This window comes from Gambusia affinis, linkage group LG10, assembly GCF_019740435.1.
Source record: "Gambusia affinis linkage group LG10, SWU_Gaff_1.0, whole genome shotgun sequence".
NCBI classification, from domain to species: Eukaryota; Metazoa; Chordata; class Actinopteri; order Cyprinodontiformes; family Poeciliidae; genus Gambusia; species Gambusia affinis.
In genome coordinates, this window is record NC_057877.1 from 8,117,292 (window position 1) to 8,139,640 (window position 22,349).

Consider the following 22,349-nt stretch of genomic DNA (forward strand, 5'->3'; position numbering starts at 1 on the left):
CTGTACAACAAGACGCGTCACGCTTTTTGATAAACTGATCACCAAAGCACGCCTTATTTCAACTTATTGCACAATAACACTACGATTTATTGGAAATGACTTGTTTTGCACTTGTTTTTTGTATGTTATCAGAATTTATGTCATTAAAATAATTTTTCTTTGATTAAATTCAAATATGTTTTAGTATAAATTAGACTGATATTTCTCCACTAGAATTGTCTGTTTACCTGTTTCTTCAAAGCCTGGAACTTTAAATAATTCATTTTATGACTGTAAAGAGAAAACTTTGTTTGTATGTGTGTGCTTCTTATTTACCGTAACCCATTTTGTGCACCAGGGTTGCGAAATTGTCCTCTTCATTCTTATATTTTGTTTGCACATTCACCCACAAACAAACCATATCATATTCATTGTATTTAGGCTTATTTTGCGTGGTGGGTATTTTGGTAGGTATTTTTAAAATAAAATATGGTGATAGATAATGCAAACGTATAAGTTAATTGTATATTATTTCCACAAGATCTTTTTATTATTCTAATTTTGGTTCTGATTCCAGTTTGGGCTTGATTCTTCTGAAGCACAACAGATTATGACAAATCTGAGCAACTCTTGCTTGTAAAGTAAATATCATTTGCTTACTCATAATCGTATTCATTACTCCGTATATTACAATCGATTTCTCAAAATAAATTGGGGTGTTAGGATCAGGGAATTGCAAGCCAAGCATAAAGTTTTAAGATCCTCTTTTTCGTAAAAAAAAAAAAAATAAAAAATAAAAAAATAAAAAAAACTATATATAAAAAGGGTCAATGCAACGAATATTTACATGAAACATTTTAGAAGAAATAAAAATATACTGGCTTTGATTGACTCGTGAATTTAACTGTTATTTTGAGAGCTGAGATAAGAACAGATGAGAGAAAAATAATTTACAACGAAACATCAAAAGGTTTTAAAAAGTTCACTCTGGGGGTTACGGAAGAATTAACGCATGCTCAGTGTGAAGCTTTTGGCATACTTCTAGATTTTACTCCGGAAAAGTTGGACATATAATAACCAACACTGCAAAAATGTTACATATTTAAAGGTTTAGTGGTACAAACAAATTGGAATTTTAACACCAAAGTGAACTGTTAAAGTTAGAAATTAAATTTTATTCGTTTTGATTATTTTTGATTACATTGAATTCGTCGTCTGTCACACGTGGTACAAATAAACTACACATCCCACAATGCAATTCGAGCAAGGCCCTTGAAGCTGCTTTTTAGAGTTATTTTTGTTTGTTAGCCAAATATATTGACGATATATTTCGCAAAAAGAATAAAACATTTTTGAAACATATTGAAGCTTCATGGGAAATTAATTTGAGCCATGAATAAAATTGTTGTTATGAACAGGCGGGGTCCTGATGCTTTAGCAGTCTTCGCTGAGGCTGAGCACAGTTTAACAGAAGTCAACTTTGGGTGAACGTCAGAAAATTTCACCGAAGCATTTGCTTTACCTCTGTGACTCTGTGTTTGGCCGCTGAAACACAACTTTAGCTTTTTGGACTCTCGGGATCACGGGTTTGAGCATGGAGCCGGTCCGGATGGTTCTGTGTTTGCTGTCCGTGTTTATTTCGCTAGTCTCGGACAGGTTGGTGGTGTTGGGTTCCTTCTCCCAGGCTACGGACAGCGACTTCACCTTCAGCTTACCTGCTGGCCGAAAGGAATGCTTCTACCAAACCATGAAGAAAGAGGCTTCCCTGGAGATTGAATATCAGGTCATAAACAAAGATTAGGCTATCTGTTACCCACAATACTGCTTTGCAATGTTAAATTATTACGTATTAGCAGAACCAGTTGGCTTTGTGGCTCACACCTCGATTTTTCATATTGTTAGGAACCAGTTTTGCCTGTCAGTTCACAAATTATTTCCCAAAATGAATCGCTCTGTTTGACCCTTATGTGCCCAAACATTTAGCAATCCCGCTTGACTGTCTGGCCATGATGGACATTCCTAGCAGTTTCTCATCATTGTAATGTGTAGCTTTTAAGATTAACTGAGGGTTTTTGTTTTCACTGTAAAATGAGGAAAAACTATAACTGTTTGGGTGACGTCTTACTACAGCATATTCAATGCCTTACAAATGTTTGAATTGTTCACATAATTTTTCACTACTGCCCAAACATTAATCTGTTTTGTTGGGATTTCATGTGACAAAACATCACAAAGTACTACAAAGTAATTCAATTATTTGTGGTTTTCAAAATGTTAATAATATTAAAAAATGATATCCAGCTCCCCTGAGTCAATACTTTGCAAAACTACAGCTTCAGATTATTATTATTTTTTGAGTATGTCTCTTATTAGCTTTAAACAAATAGAGAATAACATTTATGCACATTCTGAAATAAATATTATCAGATTAAGGGGGGGTTTGCATAGAACTGTTTTTAGAAATGCATTTGCCAAAAGACGTTAAAAACTATTATTTCTCCCGCGGGCTTTGCACCAGTTTATGCTGATCTACCACATAAAATCTTGATAAAGTACATTGAAATTTGCGATTGGAATATGGGAGCACGTAAAAGATTAAAGCAGTATGAATACGTTTGCAAGGCTCCGAATGCTGACAGGTTAACTATTTTGTCTTCTGGTAAGTCGCGTGTTTGAGCCCTGATGACGTCTGTGCCCGTTTCTTTCACCCTCGCCATCAACAGGTGTTAGACGGCGCCGGTCTCGACGTGGACTTCTCCATCTCTTCTCCTTCCGGCCAGTTGCTGTTCAGCGATCAGCGCAAGTCGGACGGCGTCCACACGTGAGCGTCTCGATCAGCACGTCCATTGATTTATTTTGCACGTCCTTACAGCTCGTTTTGTCCTTCAGCGTGGAAACTCATGAGGATGGGGACTACGTGTTTTGCTTTGACAACACGTTCAGCTCCATATCCGAGAAGCTCGTCTTCTTCGAGCTGATCCTGGACAACATGGAGCAGGAGGAAGACCCAGACAACTGGAAGGAGCACATCATTGGGACAGATTCGCTGGACATGAAGCTGGAAGACATTATGGTGAGGCAGACATTTTGACACAACGTACAGATTAACATGTTTCTAAACCATCTGATCTCAGCAGCATAATTACAAAATCTGACATGCATAGTTTTCCTTTATATTTCCACTTCAGTGTTGTAGACATTGTCCCTCTATTGTCTTGACACAATCCCATTAATGACCCAATAATTCCCCCCCACAAAGCAGCATCCCAAGAGATTCAGCATGTGTCACAGGAACGGAGAGCGTCACAAACACTCAGCTTGTTGTTCGTTTCGCCACAGTGACTAGCACTGCCCCCTCCCTATAAATGGCTCTTATTTGTGTCAGAAGTCACAGAGCCATGACGCGTTAAAGAGCAGGAAACAAGTTTTCCAGAAGTGGAGGAAGTTGCTTTCTTACTAAAGGAAGGATCATACCTGACTGCACAGCTTGCTTAGGAATATGCTCCAGCTTTGCTTTGCAGATGCACGGCAAACCCACAAAGTCTTACCCAGTATTTTTGGTCAAGTTTCCAGTGCAGATATTTTAGGACAATTGAAATAAGACAAAACTAACTCGTGTGTACATTTTCTGCAAGATATAGGAGCTTGTTTTGAATTAATAACTTGTTGATATTCTTTACTAGTTACTAGAAAGTACTAGTTATAAGTGATATAATCTGCCAGTGGAAAAGCAATTTTTAACTTATGATATGGCAAAAATGTCTTGTTCCACTGGCAGATTATTTCATAACCAGCACGGTTTCATCGATGTTAAGGAATTATTGTCTTAAAACAAGCTCCTGTTTCTTGTTTATTTGCACCAGACACTAGAAGAAAAATACTTGGTAATATTTTGTGTTTTGCAGTATATAAGCAACGTTGAACAGGTTTTTGTAACCTGTTCAACTTGATCCTTATCCTTATAAGGTGATATGGATCACCTTATCTGCTGTGGTCCTTGGTTTCCACAGCGCTGCTTAATGTCCTTCAACATTAATGAACAATTAATGTCGACGAACATTAATTGTTCATTAATCCAGGTGGATTTATACTGAGATTAAATGCACACAACTTTACCAACTTTATTTATAAACTAATTAGATGACATCTGAAAGCAAGTCGTTCCTCTGACTTTTATTTAGTGGCATCAGGGTGAAGGGAGCTAAACATAAATGCATATGACACAAAGTATTTGTAACAGTGGCCCTTGTTCGGCTTCCTTCATAAGTGTATGTATATAAAATTTTATTTATCTTTTTTCATCTTCTGTCTCCCAGGACACTATCAACAACGTGAAGTCTCGCCTGGGAAAAAGCGCGCAGATCCAGACGCTGCTACGGGCGTTCGAGGCTCGCGACCGGAACATCCAGGAGAGCAACTTCGATAGGGTGAACTTTTGGTCGGTGGTCAACCTCGTCGTGATGATGGTGGTGTCGGCCGTCCAGGTCTATTTAGTCCGCTCGTTGTTCGAGGACAAGAGGAAAATTCGCACATAACATCGCCTAGAACTGGACGGACAGAAATCATGAAACTAACGCACGTTAACACGGTTACATTAGGGATGCTCTTTTTGTTTGTTTGTTTTTTCCTCTGCACCATTATCTCTTTCGAATAATTGCAGAAACCAACAGAGGTTCAGGACTAATTCGCCGCTCTTCAAGTTTTCTGTCCACTGGAGTTTGGGAATGAATCACAAGTGTCGACTAGCCATACCTCCACTCAACAACCTTTTTACAAAATGTTCTTCTCTCTCTTTATAGCTTTATACTGTTTTAAGGTCCTTCTTAGCTGCTGTAGTGGTTTACACAACACGTCATGACAAGGTTATGATATGCAACTACTTTTCTAATAGAGCCCGAGCGTTACCAGGCCAGTGGCCAATTTGCAAATATTGTCTTGTTTTTTTTTTTCCTGAGTGAAAGCAGTTGAAGTAGTCGCTAGCTGCTGGGATAACTTATTTTTGCCAAACAGGAAGAGGAGGAGCAACCAGTTAGGCAGCATGTCTTAAGTACTCTAGAGAAAGGAAAAAAAAATCTACCTGTCAGTTTTGAACTCATCTCTGAGGTCTGTGAAGTTGGCATCAAGTATGAGTGCTGTTGAAAATTAGCCAGGCTTTGTTCCCACACAGCTGCTGAACAGTCAGGTGTGTGGATAGGTGGGGCTGCGCTGCTAACCATAGGGACTGTGGAGCGGAAGAGACGGGCTCCATGGAGTCCACAGCACAGTCACCCTGCTGCGAAGGCCCGTGGCTGCTGGTGGGTGTCTGCTTACAGCCCACCTACTCTGTGAAGACGACGGGTCCGCTTGTCTCTCTAGTGACAGAGGGCTATTTCTGTGTGACTGACACCTGGAAGGTCAATACCACACCTGCTCCGTATAACATGATCCTCTCCTACGTCAGCTTTTGCTTAGATCTGTGCTAAATCTATATTTAAAAAAAAAATAAAAATTGTCATGATTTTTGCACTGCCTTTGAAAAACATTTTAACAGATTGACTTTGGGCACTGGAACTTCGGAGGTGGGCTTGAGGAAGGTCCAGTAAAGAACCTCGGACCTCCTACTGAAGGTCTTCATTCTTTTTTTTTTTTTTTTTGCCTTTTCTCTGTTAAAATTATGCTGATTTTATTTTATTTTTTCGCTATATGTTTTCTTTATACTTGACTTCACTGTTAAACAACTCACGCTGTTAGAGTAAAGACACATCATGAGATCGGGCCTTTACTTCAGAGCCTTATGTTTAAAGTGCATAAAACCAAACATTTACTCGCTGTGTTAGTTATGCAAATTAACTGTGGAACTTGTTCCCCTTTTGTTTGTCTTTAATCTGTTTGTTAAGATTCTGCTATTCTTATAAAAGATTGATTTAAAATGCTTTTGCAATCCTGGTGGAGTTCTAACAATATTTCTATGTTACTGAGAAGGAATAGAGTGCTCTGTTACTCTTTTAAATCATATATTTTCTACTATTTTGATGAAGCAGTGGAGGCAGGTTGAGGGAACATGACATTTATTCCACCAATGTCCTGCACTTGTACCTGTGTATAAATTAAACGAGTCTATCTTTTCTGATCTGTGTCTCTCCTTGTGTGTCTACTCAGTCTGGTAGGAGTTGTTTTAAGGGGACCTTTCGGTAAAAATACTACAGTTCTGAAGATTTAAACAATATTTATGTGGCATTTTAATTATTGTTGTTGGGGAAAAAAATGACATACTTGTACTGTTATTTTGTCTCAGATGTAGACGAAAATCTTAACACAAGCTAAATTTAGTTCTAGTTTTCAGATGACTGTGTCATTCTCTTCCTTATGCAATTCAATTCAAAAACACTTATTTATCCTAAAAAGAAACCAGGTGTCATAAGTCAAATTGTCCAGGTGTCTTCAAGCCATCGTTGTGGGTGGGAAGGATCTCCAGTAGCAGTCAGCATCGCAGTGAGGCGATGAACAAAGAAGGCTCTGATCGAAATGCTGTGCGACACACTCAAAGCTCTATTTCCAGGCAGCAGATATGATATTAAAATTTCCTGCATGGCACCTTCTGTTGTTGACAAGCACTGCTAATCCACCTCATTTGCTTTTGCCACTCCTCTTTAAGCCCATGTCTGCCAAATTTGAACTTCCTTCTCTCTCTCTCTCTCCCTCTCTCTCTCTCTATTGATCCTGCTTTACATGAAGCCTTGTAGGGCTGGCGTTATTTCAGCTTTTACGATCGTCATCAGCTGCTTCCAGTTGTACAAAGAATTATCTCTTTGTCCCTGTTATGTGTCACAGCAACTGTGGAAAAAATATTCGTTAGAGACAAAAATCCAGCAGCATGTGCAGACAGAATAATTGTCTAAACATGCAGTGCGAGAGCTCCTTCAACGTGTTGGCACCATGAGCGTCACAATTCAAGAGTACAATAATTATGGTGTAAAAATTAATTAGGCTACAGCTTGCAGTGAACAGCTTAACAGAAATGCTGTTTTTAAAAAAGAAGCTTTAGATGGTTACTTAGTTTTCACTCTTTGACTGTCTTGATTTTTTTTTTTTTTTTTTACAATTGTTAATATATCCAAACAACAAATTTGTCTTTTTAGTAAGCATGAGAACAGTGTCCTTTAGCTTCTTTCTGCCTGCTGGGTGGCAGTGTGCAGCAGCAAAAGCTACAGGGGCAATGTTGTACACTTTAGCACTTTCTTTGCTATCTCATGAAAATACCCTTTAAACCTGTGGTCAGAGGTTTTAAAAATGATGGACTGCTAAAGAGATTCTGTGTCAGTCAGTAGTTCAGATGTCACAGCAGAACAGAATAAAGTATTTCTGGCTGACTGATAGAGAAAAGCTTTAATGGATATCTGCTTTTTTCTTTGAGTGAAGCTGCACAGATGAGATGATCAGACAGTTCTTCAGAGCAGCGGAAGACGGCCTTTCTGCGCAGCGAATCCTTGGAGAGTTGAAACACAATATTTGGGATTCTTGTCAGAAATGTTTGAAATGTTTTTCATTTTGACCCATGATGCTTAACCTTCTATTAGGTACCATGTGGATGAAGGAGTTCTGGGAATGCTGTTGAAGTCTGGCACCGTCTGAAAGAAATATATGTCATATGAAATGGAAATGCAAACCAGTGAATGTCTGGAGTATTTTTTTTTTCTAAAATGAAACTTCAATTGTTCTCAAACTGGCATACAATCACCACTGGTTCTCTTAGTGGTAGATATTTTTTTTGCTATCTATTTCAGATAAATGTCATCAAATTAATTAAGAGCTTAGAAGAGCTAACAGCAAAAAAAAAAAAGAAGAATTGTGCAAACATATTGATCTTAGCTTCATCAAAAAACTGCTCAAAGAAAAACTGCAGTGGAGAAATATTTGGTGAACCATACCAAGAACAGAAATAGATGACCTTGAGCCATTTCTCTTGAGCCATTGGTGAAAAAGTGTCTCCTAAGCTTAGTAATTGGTGTTGCTAAGTACGGTACCATTGAGCATTTAGAATTACTAGCAATTAATTAGATTCACTCTTATTTGTATAATTATCCTAATTAAGGTGCATTGGAGAAGTTTCAAGCATTAATAGCCTTTAAAATGTTAAGTGATTTCTATCCATTGGGTTGGGATTTTGGTAGAACTTACTGTGGTTCTGGATGTTTGCAGTTCGTCAAATCGCCTGCTGACTTTGATAGATCTCTTTTCTGGCTGTAGTTTATTTTCTGAGAAACTGTATAAAACACAAGAATGTGTAAAAGTGGGACACAAACCCTATTAACTGTAAGACTTGCAAGCTGAAAAATATCAGGATACCTGTGGGATGGGCTGATCTGTTGATTTCGACTTAAAAGTTCAGTGGAGAAAGGGCCACGTATGTTCACTACAGACATCTTGTGAAAAAAAACAACAAACAGATAAAATTAATGAGAAAATGGCTGGCAAATATTAAGAATTAGAAATGCAATTTCATTTACATATTTATGAACAAATACAGGAAAAATCTAATGGTATTTACATAAACGTGTCAATAATTTTGAAAATGAAATGGACTACATTTGTAAAATGTGAATTAAAACTTAACTGCCATGTACTGTATACTATATAATATATATACGTTCTATATTTCTTGTGCTACATTGGACTGAAATAATTGAAAATATAATCAAATAAACATTCTCACATTTCAGTAAAGATTTATGCAAGTCAAATTATTCAAACATTCAGACAGTTATCAACATTAATATCTGAGAATCTGTTATTTAGTTAGTGTATGATTTTTTAATTTTCAATCACGCATAGTTATTAAGTTAGCGACTCATTTATCTATCGGTTAAATTATGAAACTTCTGGAGCTGGACAGAGCAGAAATAATTGATTCATTACTTTATAAACTTCTAACAGCAGGAGGCGCTGTGAGCACCAACTGATTTATTTACTTCCGGGATAATCAGGGGATGAAGTTAAAGCGTCTGCACCCATAGCGACGAATAAAACCAGCATAGGTAGGTGGATAACGCTTTTGATAATATTCAACTACAGGAAGATTATAACCAACCCGGAATATATATGTATCTCTAAATGCGTCTTCAGTAGAACAAGGCTAGTTTTATATTCACACCAAACCGGAAAAGCCTGTACATCAAGTCTGATCAGCTTAACATCAATTTAACAGAAAACGCTAATAATACATCCCAGCGTTATCCTTTACTTGGCTCTTTTAATAGTAATAACAGTTATTAGGAATGACAATTTATTGAATTACATCCATAGTTATCAATAACTTGAAACTAAATTCGCTTACTGGGCTAAATATTGCTATAAGCTTTACTGGTGCTAAAGCTACTAGCGTTAGCATTCTTTTCAAGTACAGTTTTCTTTTCATCTATGAAGCAATCCTGCTAACCTCACGGAAGGCATAAAAGAAATTATAAGACTTGTATTTATCTGTATTTCTCTTGTCCCTATTACTTTATTTCAGACTCGGATTTGAATTTAGATTTTTTTCCTTTATTTACTTATTTGTTTATTTTTTTTTTTTGTTGGGCTTTAAAAGACAGATTTCAATGATCAACTAAATGCTTGATGGTTTGCGTTTCCCATATGTTCTATATGACTTCATGTCAAAACACAATATATGAATATCATAGTATGATTTTATTAAACATGCAGGACAATTTGGAATGGCCAGATTTGATTATAAAATATATTCATTGATCGTTTTGTCCTACATTAAGAGGATTTTCTAAAGAACTAGCGTCCAACTCGAGACTTCCACCCAAAACAATTGCCAGGCAGAGTTACCTATGAGTCCAACCGTAGCTGCTAGCACCACTATGCATTCCCCTTCAGTCAGTGATCCTTACTTCATTCATAAAATGGTTTATTACTTGAGCCTTCAATAACATTGCTCAAGTAGGACACCTAGTGGTCAATAAAGGGAGGTTTAAACGAGAAGCGCTTACCCTTTCATCGACTCCCACCAATATGGATATTAGTGTTTTTCTGTCTAATTTAATTTTATGAACCATTTAAAAGGTGCTCCTACATCCACTAGGTATGTTGTACAAACACAAACTTTCTCCCAGGACTGGTGAAAATTCACACAACATTACAGATTTTAGCAAAGTATGTTTTTGGGTTCATTGATTAAGAGCTTTATGGGTGTGTGGGTGAAAAACAAATAAACACCACTAAGTGTGGTTCGTCCACAGAAGTGTCCAAGATATCTAAAGTAATTAAAGACAAGACCTAATATTAGGTCCTCATTTAGTTAGCTGTTCACTTTACTTGCCTGTTTTTTTTTTAAGTGCTTTGCAAAAGGAAAAAATAAACTAACAGCTACTTTGACCGTGCTGCTCTCTGTATGTTTCTGTTTGGTAAAGAGGGCAATGGGGCCAGATGGGGCCCCGAGCCAGTCTGTGCCCTGGCGGAAGGTGCTGTGGGAACGGCAGCCGTTTCCTGACAACTACGTGGACCAGAGGTTCCTGGAGGAATTACGGAGGAATGAGGGAATCCGGCAGTACCGCTACTGGGCCGTAGTGAAGGAAGCAGGCTTTGTGGGACAGCAGCTGTCCTGTGTGGCCATTTTTATCACCCTGTGGCTCTACATGGAGCAGGTACACCTGTAGCACAACTTTTAACTTCATACTGTTCTTGTTCTGAAGGAAACCTCTGATTGGTCGACATCTTGTTCGTTTGTTTCTCTCACAGGGTCTCCTTGCTCCTGAGACATTGTTTTGGACCAGTCTCACATGTGCCCTCCTGGGTTATGGACTGTACCAAGCATTGACCTCTCAGACTGAATCCTGCAGCGACCACCGCACACATTTGGCGGATTCACAGAGCGCCGCCCTGTTCCTTTCCTTCACCTTCGGCTTCTCGCCAGTTCTCAAAACGTTAACAGAGTCTGTTAGCACGGACACTGTGTACGCCATGTCAGCTCTGATGCTGTTGGCCCACCTGGTGTCGTTTCCCTACGCCCACCCCTCCCCCCCGGGCAGCCTCTCTTTGAACGCTGCGTTGTTTGCCTCTGTGTGCTTGGCCTCGAGGTTACCTGGTGCTCTGCACACCTTCGCCATGCTCACCTGTGCACTGCTAGTGTTCGCCCTGTGGCCTTGTCTGCTCCAGAGGATAAGGGCGAATGCGCCCGGCCAGTTTACTGGGGTGTGTGTAGGAGTGTGTGTCGGAGGAGTAGGGGGTCTGGGATCGCAGTCACTTGGGGGAGCTGTGCTCTTATCCCTGGCCTTAGTGAGTGTCACTTTAATCTGTCCCCTCCTGTTGGTCAGGCTGCAAAGGCACAAGGACAACATCCACGGGCCGTGGGATGAGGCTGAGATTCACGAGGACCTCAGCCGCTTCCTCCACTGAAGTACAGAGCAAACTAAGCTAGTTATGAGCAAACTGGCAATTGGCTAATTTTACACCACTCCTGTTTGTACTGTATGTCTTTTCTGACAGATTTTCTCAATGGTCTGTTTGGACAGCCACAGCAAACTGTGCTTTCCACAGATGGTTCCTAATGATAACGCTGCTACTGTTTTCTAAGCACAAAAGCTATGAATCAGTGTGCTGGGCTGACCTGAACTACCGAACAATATGAAGCCCTGCACCAAGTTTTTAATGTTCTGAGTTTTAAGGACTTCTATTATATATAGGCATAAGGGCTTTGATTACCTGGATTATTTTACTTCAGTTGGGTAAACCTCATGATGTACTGAGAATAATTTTTCTATCTGGGCTGGAGTGATGCTGTGTGTTACTTATGGTGGAAGTTTTAGCTCGGTTTTAACATGATTTTAACTTTATTTGCTTTAGAATGTGGTACTAAAGAAGTGCTCTAAAAAAAAATCAGCCTGCCAAAAACTAGAAAAATCCATTCTTCTTTGACAACTCAGTGCTTCAAAGTTGCACTAAGTACCAAAGTCCAAGTTGTGCAAGTTGTTACTCTCGGGAGAAGACTCCAAGTTGTTGTTTTAACATATCTCCAAGTTGTTGGGTTCATATCTGTTGTTCATTCAGGCTCCTGTAACAAAGAACTAGACTTCATCAGGCGAGGGTCATTTTACTCCTTCATCATTTCAAACAAAAAGACCTTGCAACATTTTTGCCAAATTTATTTAATTACAGAAACATTAATGTTTGAGCTCTTTGTTTTAGACTACCCCTAACCCTTACCCGTTTTTAGAAATGTTGGCAACCTTTTAGACATCTTAAGAGTTTAGGTATGGCCTACTCTGGGTAGGGAATACTCGGTTTGTTTTTACAGTTAGTAATGCTATCCACACACTACTGGTCAAAATAGGATGCTAAAGAACGTTAACAATTTTATAACTCCAAATGTTATCTTTGTTTTAAAATATTATTTTAAAAAAGCACAGCACAATTTGCCTCTTTTTCTTATGTGAATAATTAATCACTGTAAAATAAAGGGCGGAAATCTTTTTAAAAACCACTATCAATGTTGCAGTTTTTTATTTTTTTAGGGAAAGGTCAAGTTCTTCACCTATTAGTTACAATAATGTGAGCCATTATTTATATAAACAGGACTTCTGTTTTTATATCGGACTGCTTAGCTAGGCAAAGGTTATATTTAGCTTATTCAGTCCCTGATGAGCAGAAAGTCAGCCATGTTGATTTAAAAGACAGTGACGTCAGCTTTTTGCAAATTCCAAACAGCTGTTTGGCTAATTGAAATATCTCGCATAAAAGTGACTTTTTATTGCCAAATTTAATCTTATATTGAGTAAACTGATCAAACATTATGTTACTGACTTTTACTGTTGTTTAATGTTCGTTTTAAAAAAAAAAAAAAAATAGTGGGTCTAAATAAAGTACAAATCAGCAAGACAAGGTTTTTTTTTTTTTTTTGTCATTTTACCTTTCAGTGCGGTTGTAAGAGGCAATGTGTTACAATGTGTTGGTGGGTTGTTTTTTTTTAGCTGTCAGTTATGAATTGCATGTTCTGCTAACTTGATAAAGAACTTGAATGCAGCACCAGTAGTGCGCTGTGGTCGGTAGGTGTCATACCTTCACCTCTGTTCGGTGAGTCTTGCTTCGGGATGTGACTGGAGGCTTAGTAGCTGGCAACCTAGTGGGTGCCATGGTTGAAACAGCGCTGCGGAAGAAGCTGCACTTTCAATACGGATTCACCCGTCTTCGGCAGCGCGGTGTCCTCAGAGAACGGCAAGGACCAGAAGTCGTCATGGAAACAGCCTGTGTTAAATTAAATGAATTAAGTCGGGGAGTTTTGAGAAGACCGTGGTTTTGAAATTCAGGAGGAACAAAATGTTGTATTTCTGTAAAATAAAAAAAAACGTTCCTAAGCCTAAAAAAGGGGGAGCATCAAGAAAATAGCTCAAACGGAGTCCTAATAGTTAGGAAGTCGGACAAAAACAAAAGTCATAACGGAATTCAAGCGTCGTTATATTGTCGCTATGGTGAACAACATAATTTGTAGGGTTACCTACAAATTATGTAGGATTCTTAACAAGGTAGTTTCGAACATTCTAAATTACTCCATGGTTTCAAATATCAATCCAATCAGAATGAGCAGGAAAGATTCAAAATTTAGAGTGTTTTAAAAGATGAAACTCTTGGGTAATTTATCTACTCGCATGAAAAGCTGAACTATGTGGCACACAAATACATTGACATAAACATCGTTTTAAACATTGCATGTTTTTTTTTTTTTCCATTTTGTAGCTGAATGTTAGTTAATTGATAGTTTTATTTTTGCAAATAGGTCACATCCAATGTTAAACATATTTTTATAACTTAGAAATATTCTGCCAATAAAAAAAACAACAAAAATATTCTGCTTAACATTTGAAAATGTTCTTTTTCAAGAAACACAAATACTGAAAATGCGATTTTCAATAGAACCTGGAACTTGTAGTTTAATCAAGCCTGTGCTCCTGTATTAAATTAACTTTGCCATATGGATACTTGAAAGCATGCCATAGTCTTTAACTTAAAAAAGTTCATCCATCTTCAAGAAAATTAACAAGTCGCTGCAAGTTTTGCTAATGGAGCTGGGGAAAAAAGGACAGCAAATTATATTCTGGGTATTTTCTTCTGTTATCCACAAGGATTTTGAAGACTACTCTATCACAGATTAAGTAGTTGGCGCAAAAACAGCAGCAGACTTCTTAATAGTACAAATTTTCAACCCACACAAAAGGAACTCCGGCCCTCTCCTGGTGGTGACACAGTTAAAGGATGCATGGCTGGAGATGTCCAGCAATGTAAACATATTTTGAAAAACAAAAATAACTAACAGTGATTGTGAATATATATATATATTATCCCTCCTGGGGGGTTTTCAAGCAACAAAACATATAGAAAATAAACACATTTTTATTCACAAACAATAGAAGTGAGAACAATACATTTGTATTTGTATTTGAATAATTTCAAGCATATTTTTCGAATAATACATAGTTGAGGCACTTGAGAAAAATCAGCAGACAGCCACACACATTCCAGCTTTTAATAGGCAGACACATCATATACAAAACAGGCTCAGGACGGACTGAATTTTGCAGACATCAGTTCCCAGTGGACAAGGAGAGAAGCCCAGGAAAGTGCTTCAGCCGGATTGTACATCATGCAGGTCATGGGCGTTTCTTGGTAGTGGTCAACGAGAGCTGGAAGGAAGCTCTGTGGAACCGACCTATTTCACACCTGGGATTGCTGGGGGTTGCCTCCTAGAGGGAAGATCAGACACAATATATCACTGTAGGGTTGGATAACGAGGAGTATGTTTGAGAGAAATAATTTCAGGCAGATAATTTGGACAGTCTTGGGCCAGAGCCGTTTCTGTGCATGCAGGGCATGGCGAAGTGAACTTTTTCCAGATTATCTCACATTTTAACCTTAATCTTGCCAAAGACCAACATGAAATAAATCGAATTGGTCCGAAAAGGATGTACATTTTCAAAATTTCTGTTCAAGTAAAATCTGAAAAGCTTGTCATCCATTTTGTACGCAGTCCCTTTTTACTCTGAAACCACTTTTAAAAAACAAGCAGGACTATTTTCCATCGGAAGGCTTCAAACGTTCGTTGCAGACAAAACGCAAAAAAGTTCAAAGGCTATGAATACTTTTGCAAGACTTATTTCTATTAGCTCATAATTCCAGAAGCACTGCAATGTGTAGAGAATCCTAAACAGAGGTTAGTGTGGTTGCAAGAAGCAGTGAAAGAAAGACTGAGTGCACGAAAGCACCTAAGGAACCTTTGGAGAGCACAGAGGAAATGAGGCAGAGCGAAAAAGAAGAGCCACGCCAAAAGCAGGGGAGGAACCAGCGAGAAGAAATGAAGAAAAAGCACCAGAAAGCGGCATATGGAGAAACGGAAAAATAATTGTTACTGCATGAGGGGAAACTCTGAACGGCCATAAAACAAATGCATGCTTGAGGAAAAGGGGAAAATGGGGGGAGACGAATGACTGATGTAAAGATGAAAACTTGACAAAGAACTCAGCCTGTTGTTTCTGGCTCTGGTAGAAAGCTGCAAGAAGAAAAGTCCTGTCTACTGACGCTGTTGGGAAGGGGGGGGGATATGAGAAACACATTTTCCAGCAGACCCCCACCCAGCTCAAATATCAAGTCTCTGCCCCTGTGCCTCTGCAGAGTAGCTGGTGATTGTGTACTTGCGCAGAGTGCGAGCCTAAATATCCAGATCTTTCGAGACCTTCGGGTCAACGCGATACAAAGAGTCGCGTTTGGGGTTAGGGTTTCTCTGTTTCGAAGTCACCTTGGCACACTGGTTGTGACGCGGTTATGTTGACCGGTGAGCTGCTGGAGACCGTCAGAGGAAGAGTTGGGTCCGGAGGGATCTACACGAGGAACAGGCGGAGCGTGGCCCCGGATCACCGGCCCGCCAGCGGTCGCCGAGGTTTTAGGTTGTGTTGAGCTGGAGGGAGAAGAGAACCTCAAATGACTTAACTTTCATCCCCTTATTTCCTGTATCCATGACATCCTGCTGACGTTTCAGGATTAGTTAATCAAAACTATGATAAACTTTCTCAAACTCTTTTTTCCCCCCCCAAATAGAATTAGGTCTCTTAGGATGGGCTAACCCCCATCCCACAAAAAAACCCAATCGGGAATAAGCTAGCTGTAAACGTGTGCACACCCTTTGTTAAAACACCTTTTGGTTCCGTATCAGTACTCATGCTTCTGTCTTGACACAAAGTTGCGTCCAAGTCCATCAGATTGTAGGAGCATCTCTTGTTCACAGCACTCTTTAGGTAACCCTACAAATTTCCCAGTGAAATTAGCTCTGGACTTTGGCTAGACAATTTTCAAACCTTCTACATTTTCATCGAATGAAGTAATTCTTTTGTTTATTTGGATGTGTGCTTGGAGACCAAGCACAATGAGACCAGATTCGAGATCCTGCTGGGATCTTCACTATTCCAGCAGAAACCTGAAGGTTTGGGGTCAAACTAACTGGTATTTGAAACTTTTCACAGTTTCACCCAGAGAGACAAAAACAACATCATCTCCAAGAAGTAACCCCAGATGATGATGCTTGTTACTCACAGTGTTACTCACAGTGTTACTCACAGTGTTACAACGTGGGCATAGTGTTCTCTCTGCAAATGTTATGTTGCTGTTTTTTACCAAATTTACAAGTTTCTGCAGGCCTTTCCTTCAGCTTGTCAGCCTCTCTGGTCGGTTTCTCTCATTTTGTGAAATGTCTTTTTGTTCGGTCAGTGTTGTCTCTCATTTATTAGTGGTTGTCTTCTCAGTGCCATGGTCTACAGGTGATGCAGTCAAATTATTTTTTTTTCCCTTGTCCTGACTGATACCATAGTACAATGAGATTCCTTTAAGATTCACTTTAGCTATAGATGCAAATGGCATGAAATTTCTACTTGGAACGCTTGAATTTATTCCTGGCTCATCGGATTCACTCTGACTGGATTCAGAAATCAAAAGCTGCTTTAATAAAGTATCCGCTTCAGAGTGTTCACTTATATGCGAGATTATTGCAACTTTTCCTTTTTCCTTCTCGAAGAAGGTGCTTTGTCTTTTGGTTTTATGTCCCATATGTGGGAGAAAGTCAACAATCGATTATCGAAGTTTGGGGGTTTTTTACATCATAAAAACCTGACATTTCAGTAGCTTCCAGAGCATCTAAATGCATCAGATTTGTACCTTTGGTGCTGTATCCAGGAAGAGTCTACAGGTGGAGGAAGCGGGGTGGTGAAGGTAGAGGTGGAGATCTCTCCGATGACGGTGAGCGCCTCCTTCAGGGCAGAGTGTTTACGGAGCACTTCCTCGCGGTGTTGCTTCTGCTCCGGTGACTCATCCATCAGAGCCGAGCTTTCCCCCAGAGCGTAGAGCTGAGCCAGGAGCTCGGAGCTAATGAACTCCTTTACCTGCACAAAGGGACCGGACACTAACGTGACGAGCCTTAACCGAGGAGCAGAGCAATCTGCCTTCGAATTTTAAAATTTCATGTGCTGCGGACCATATGGTGGAAAGCACAAATGACAAACGATCCAACAGTGTGGTCTAAAGAGCTTACACTATTGATCATGAGGTGCATAATGGTCTTTGGCATCAGATCCCTCACGGTCTTATAGATGATGCTCATGTAGGAGTCAACCAGGTTACGGATGGTCTCCACCTGCCTCTCCAGCTGAGGATCTGTGAAGTTCTGAGCTCCGTTTTCCTGCTTCTCTACCTGTGTGACACAGGAAACGATTCAGTATACCTGACATACTGACAACATATAGCACAGCATGAAGTGCGGAGACAAAGTTACTCATAAATGTGTACGCAGCGCAATATTGTGTCATGTAGGGAGTCAAGAAGAAACACAATTGACAGAAAAAGAACAAGAGACAAGAATGGGGGGAACAAAAAAAAGATGGAGGGAGAGAGGAGGAAAGAAAAAAAAGTTGAACTGGTAAGGGTTGGAAAGCTGCTGATTAGAAACAGACTAGAACACACACGCTCTCTTTCTCTCTCTCTCACACGCCGACACACACACACACACACATGTTGCAGTGACATCACTGACCAAGAATGCGGGCTAAAGAGCCAACGACAGAGCGGGATGGAAGGGGTGGAGGGCTCACTTTTTCACTTTGGCAAAGTGGGGGGGAGTAAAGGGGGAGCATGGAGAGAGAGGGCTGCAGGGTTGTTCCTCTGGTTTAAGGTTAGCAAAGGCAATGGGGTGCATGGGACACAAAGGTACTGTGCATGCAGGTGGTGCCCCGGTGCGTCAAAGGTCAGGCTTTGATTTATTTAGGCTGAATCGGGGGTTAAAGTACTGACGGCGTCTCTCTCGGGGTAGACTCCGGCCCGCAGCAGAGATGCCTTCCAGCTGTCCAGCTCCTCCTGAGAGTTACAGGCCAACTCCAAGCATTTGTAGTCCTTGTACACGTTTCTGCAATTCATTACAATAATGTTAGAAGTGGAGGAAAAAAAGGAAAAAAGAAAACAACCCACAGACACAGACATATTTCAAAATCCCTAAAAAATGTAAACACTGGCTGGTAGAAAATCATTTATACCTTTCGTTTTTTGTTTACACCTTGTCATGTTACAGCCACACACATTGTCGTATATTTCTTTTTATGGGATTTTATGTGATAAGCCAACAAAATGCAATGCAAATGTGTGGAGTAGAAGGGGAAAAAAATAAAGCCTTCACTTAAAAAAAAAATAAAAAAAGAGAAAATCAGAAAAGTGTGAATTTCTTTTCAGCCTCCCTTATTGTCATGCCATTAAATAAATTCCAGTATTACTTTTGACCTTAAAGTCACCTGATCAGTCCATTTGTGTGCAATGTAATAATTGAATTGAATTGAATTAGTGGTGCACTCCATAAATCTGCTTCTGTGAAAGCTGACGTCAAAAGAAACGTACGAGAAGTCCCATTTTGAGTTTTCCACAAGCCATACTGGGGACACAGCAAACATGTGGAAGAAGGTGCTGAATATTTAACTTTTGGGCCAACAGGCAAAATATCATGTGCACACTTTGATGATTGCTGCACATGACACTAATCATGTCATCTCCATTGCAAAACATGGAGGTGGCAGCCTCATGATGTGGGGATCATCCTTCAGCTGGGACAGAGAAGTTTTGTCAGATTTGATTGGAAAATGGATGGAGGTAAGTCTGGGAGAGAGACAGGCAGAGAGAGTGAGAGAGAGAAACAGAGTCTGTAAGACCTAATGCTGAGGCAGAGGTTCATCTTCCAGCAGGACAGCCTAAACATTCAGCCAAAGCTTCAAATGAATGACTTCGATCAAAGCATATTGATGTGTTAAAACGGCCCAGCCAAAACTTGGGCTTAAATCCAATTAAGAATCTTTGGTAAGATTTGAAAAATTAGTGCTTCCAAATGCTCTCTATCCACTCTGACTGAGATTCAGATATTTTCAAGGAAGAATGGGTCACATCTAGATATGTAATGTTGTAAGACTTGTAGCTGAAATAGCAGGAAACTGTGGCTCTACTCTCTCCCTGCATTGATCAGGGAGGTAAATACAAAAATGTAGTTTTGTAAATACTGCTCTCTATGCTAATACGTTTTCAAGATTTCAGCCATTGGACTCAGTTTGAATCAATAGGTAAAGGGAAAGCTATTATTGAGTCATTAGAAACGTATCAGTTGAACAAAATACCGAACGATGTTTACGACCAATCCAATTTACGGCGTGAAGACTCGTGAAGGTCGGACTGGCCTCCCCCATGTTCCCTTTGAATGACTGGATACACTGTAATGATTACCGCAGCATGATTGTTCTGTGTAAACCGGAGCTGGGTCAGCTTTAATATGGTAACCGCAGAGGGAGAACAGCTTCTTGTAAAAAATAAAAGTAATAATTAAAAAAAAAAAGAAAAAAAAAAAGAAGCAGAAAAACATTTCCGTGGTTGTGGTTGTATTCAGCAGATTTACATGAAGCACGGGCTGCAGTCAAATCAAGTGTAAAGAGAAGCTGATGCAGAAGAGGACAGAGAAAAAACATTTTACACAATCTGTTTCAGCAAACTGGTTGTGTCAGGATGCAGTAATTGTTCCTACTGGTGCTAAAATAGCCTACTTTGACTGTGACAGTTATGATAACGCTATTATATGTTAATCTGATTTTGAGTCATAGACTATAGGGAAAATATTGAAGAAGCCTCCCCCAAAACTGAATGTGATTTCAAAGTGCTTATTATGCAGAAAATTCTAATCTCTGTGTATGGTAGTGCGAGTATGACGAACTGAAACTAGCTGGTTACAAGGTTGGGCTATCTCTTGGGTACACAGCCTGCAGTCAGCTGCTTTACAGACTTAGCGCTCGTGTCCTACGAGCTAAAAATTACGATGCATACCAAACACTTGAAAATAACTTAAAGGTTTGTATTTCTTTGGACTTTGGAATGCATTTACCATGCGATCCGTTTTTGCGGCAGACTCTTGAAAGATAAATGTTAACCAAAGAAAAGAAGGGCTTAGTTTTAGGGTTGAGACGATATACAAGAGCTACAACTTTAGTGTAAAAAAAACAAAAAATACAAGAAAACAACAAAACAAGTCGTTTTGCATGTTGTAAATATAGTTTAAAAAATGAATAAAGTCAAGTCTAAGCAAGTAAACTCCAAATACTAGAGAGTTATATGAACAAAGCATTCTAAATAATAGGAGTGATAGGTGGGGCTCTTTTAGTTTACACACCATGAACGATTTTTTTTCTTGTAAGTGAAGGCAAAATGTGGGAGTCTTCTTACTGCCAGCTGCACTGCTTTCCTGTAAGTTGGGAAAACTCACTCGTTCTTTCTGTGGCGTCTCATTACAAGGACTTTAAACCGTAGGAATGGTATTGTGTAAAGGTTTTGTGTTTCTTAAATGTATTAAATCCTTGCAATAACTTGATTCCAGCAACAGCCCCTCATGCAAACATTCAAGAACAGTCCTGCACTTAAAGAGGAAGACGATTTCCGAATTTCAGCCCCTATAAATTTGCTTGAAAACCTTTTGCAGTTATTCCCATCATGCACCTTCCCACTTTTAAAGCTCATCTTTCCCTTAGCCGTTAGTCTTAAATATCACACCCACTTTAGTCGGCGTTACGGTCTCTGTGCAGCGGCTGTGGAGCCAGCACGGCGAAGTAAGACACAACTTCAGGCCGCGGAGTGGGCCGTGGCCCATCTGTTAAACATTTTTCTTTAATCGCCCAGTTGTTTTGTTGTTCCTCTCTCACATTCGGAACATGCAGCAATGAACCTCAAAAATGCGAAACCTTTGTAAAAAAACAGCAGGAATAAAGACGAGAAACTGGGAAGGCTGTACCAAAAAAAAAAAAGGAGAGTTATATAGAAAGATCAGGAAATGGTCTTTCAGTTTGTAGGTTTATAACTGGTCTATGATGGGTGAGGCTAATATGTCAGGGTGTGGTGGCCTAACGGAGAGGGAGTTAGGTCAACCATGACAATACTGGACCGCTACTACGCTACAAGAAAGACACTAACATCCATACGCACACTATAAATGTTCTCTTGTCTGATTTATCACCTACATCATGATTTCGCCCTTGTCTTCTTTACTAGCATCTGCTCTGCTCATAAGCATTGGGAGGTTTTTCTTTTTTATTTATTTATTTTTTTTCTCTTTTTCACTCACTCACTTTGGGAATTTTTGCAGAGCCACAACCGCCTCAGATTTAAAGTTTCCTGAGGTTTTTGATTACTGTCATGTAGGGACCCCCTCCACACACACAAACACAGAAAGAGAAACAGAGAGCATGAGGTCTCAGAAAGAGGTGGGGAGTGTGCACGTGTGCGTGCATGTGTGTGTGTGAAGGGGGAGGGAAGGGGATGGGGGGGCGCCACAGGACAGACTCTGACACATTCCTGGCTGGTGGCTCTGGTACTCTCTCTCCTGCCTTCTTTCTTCTCTCTGCTCTTCCAATTCTTCTCTCCCCCCCCTCTCCTTTTTGTGGTGAGTCGAGCAATTCTTTCCAAACATGAGCAGCCTCATCTCTGATCCAAGCTCTCTGGCTTTGATTAGCTGCTTAATGAGCCTGCCGTCGGTATGCTGCGGTCCACAGGCGCATTCTTTGCGAAGACGCGTGCACAAACGCTCAAACGCCTGCGGCCACCTTCAAATTTTGGGGGGGGGGTTTTTGCGTCCGAATTACAGCACCGAACAGAATGATAGACAAAGCCCATATGCTTTTGTACAATCAGCCAGGCTTTGGGTCAGCTCCAGCTCCTAAACACTGTTGTTCTCATTTCTCAACTGCTTTCACTTTTTTCTCCCTTTTTCACACTCATAAAATCTTCCCCTTAACAGCCTGGGACATACTCCAGTACCCAAATGTAAATGCTTTTAGTTAAAGTGGCGA

General features: G+C 39.8%; 3 protein-coding genes across 5 annotated transcripts in view; 2 read left to right on the forward strand and 1 right to left on the reverse strand.

The window, feature by feature from the left end:
- The first annotated feature begins 1,418 nt into the window (after positions 1 to 1,418).
- Positions 1,419 to 6,088, forward strand: tmed5 (transmembrane p24 trafficking protein 5). The gene is made up of 4 exons (XM_044128778.1): positions 1,419 to 1,762; positions 2,703 to 2,800; positions 2,869 to 3,052; positions 4,296 to 6,088. Exons 1-4 carry the CDS (start codon positions 1,574 to 1,576, stop codon positions 4,512 to 4,514), a joined length of 690 nt encoding a protein of 229 aa, XP_043984713.1. The 5' UTR covers positions 1,419 to 1,573; the 3' UTR covers positions 4,515 to 6,088.
- A 1,237-nt stretch (positions 6,089 to 7,325) lies between these two features.
- dnm3a (dynamin 3a) overlaps positions 7,326 to 22,349 on the reverse strand; it is a 33,932-nt gene continuing 18,908 nt past the window's right edge. For 2 of the 3 annotated variants that reach the window (XM_044130623.1, XM_044130621.1), the window contains 9 exons: positions 18,283 to 18,394; positions 17,528 to 17,686; positions 17,155 to 17,378; positions 15,746 to 15,904; positions 13,018 to 14,696; positions 8,305 to 8,381; positions 8,137 to 8,221; positions 7,540 to 7,586; positions 7,326 to 7,444 (listed from right to left, as the gene is read on the reverse strand). In XM_044130623.1, coding sequence (XP_043986558.1) covers positions 14,663 to 14,696; positions 15,746 to 15,904; positions 17,155 to 17,378; positions 17,528 to 17,686; positions 18,283 to 18,394 — 688 coding nt within the window. In that variant the 3' untranslated portion in view covers positions 7,326 to 7,444; positions 7,540 to 7,586; positions 8,137 to 8,221; positions 8,305 to 8,381; positions 13,018 to 14,662. The remainder of the gene's footprint in view (positions 7,445 to 7,539; positions 7,587 to 8,136; positions 8,222 to 8,304; positions 8,382 to 13,017; positions 14,697 to 15,745; positions 15,905 to 17,154; positions 17,379 to 17,527; positions 17,687 to 18,282; positions 18,395 to 22,349) is intronic. The other variant, XM_044130622.1, reaches the window with a different exon arrangement.
- On the forward strand, positions 8,896 to 13,007 carry pigc (phosphatidylinositol glycan anchor biosynthesis, class C). Its single transcript, XM_044130627.1, has 3 exons — positions 8,896 to 8,993; positions 10,374 to 10,607; positions 10,702 to 13,007. Exons 2-3 carry the CDS (start codon positions 10,380 to 10,382, stop codon positions 11,356 to 11,358), a joined length of 885 nt encoding a protein of 294 aa, XP_043986562.1. The 5' UTR covers positions 8,896 to 8,993; positions 10,374 to 10,379; the 3' UTR covers positions 11,359 to 13,007.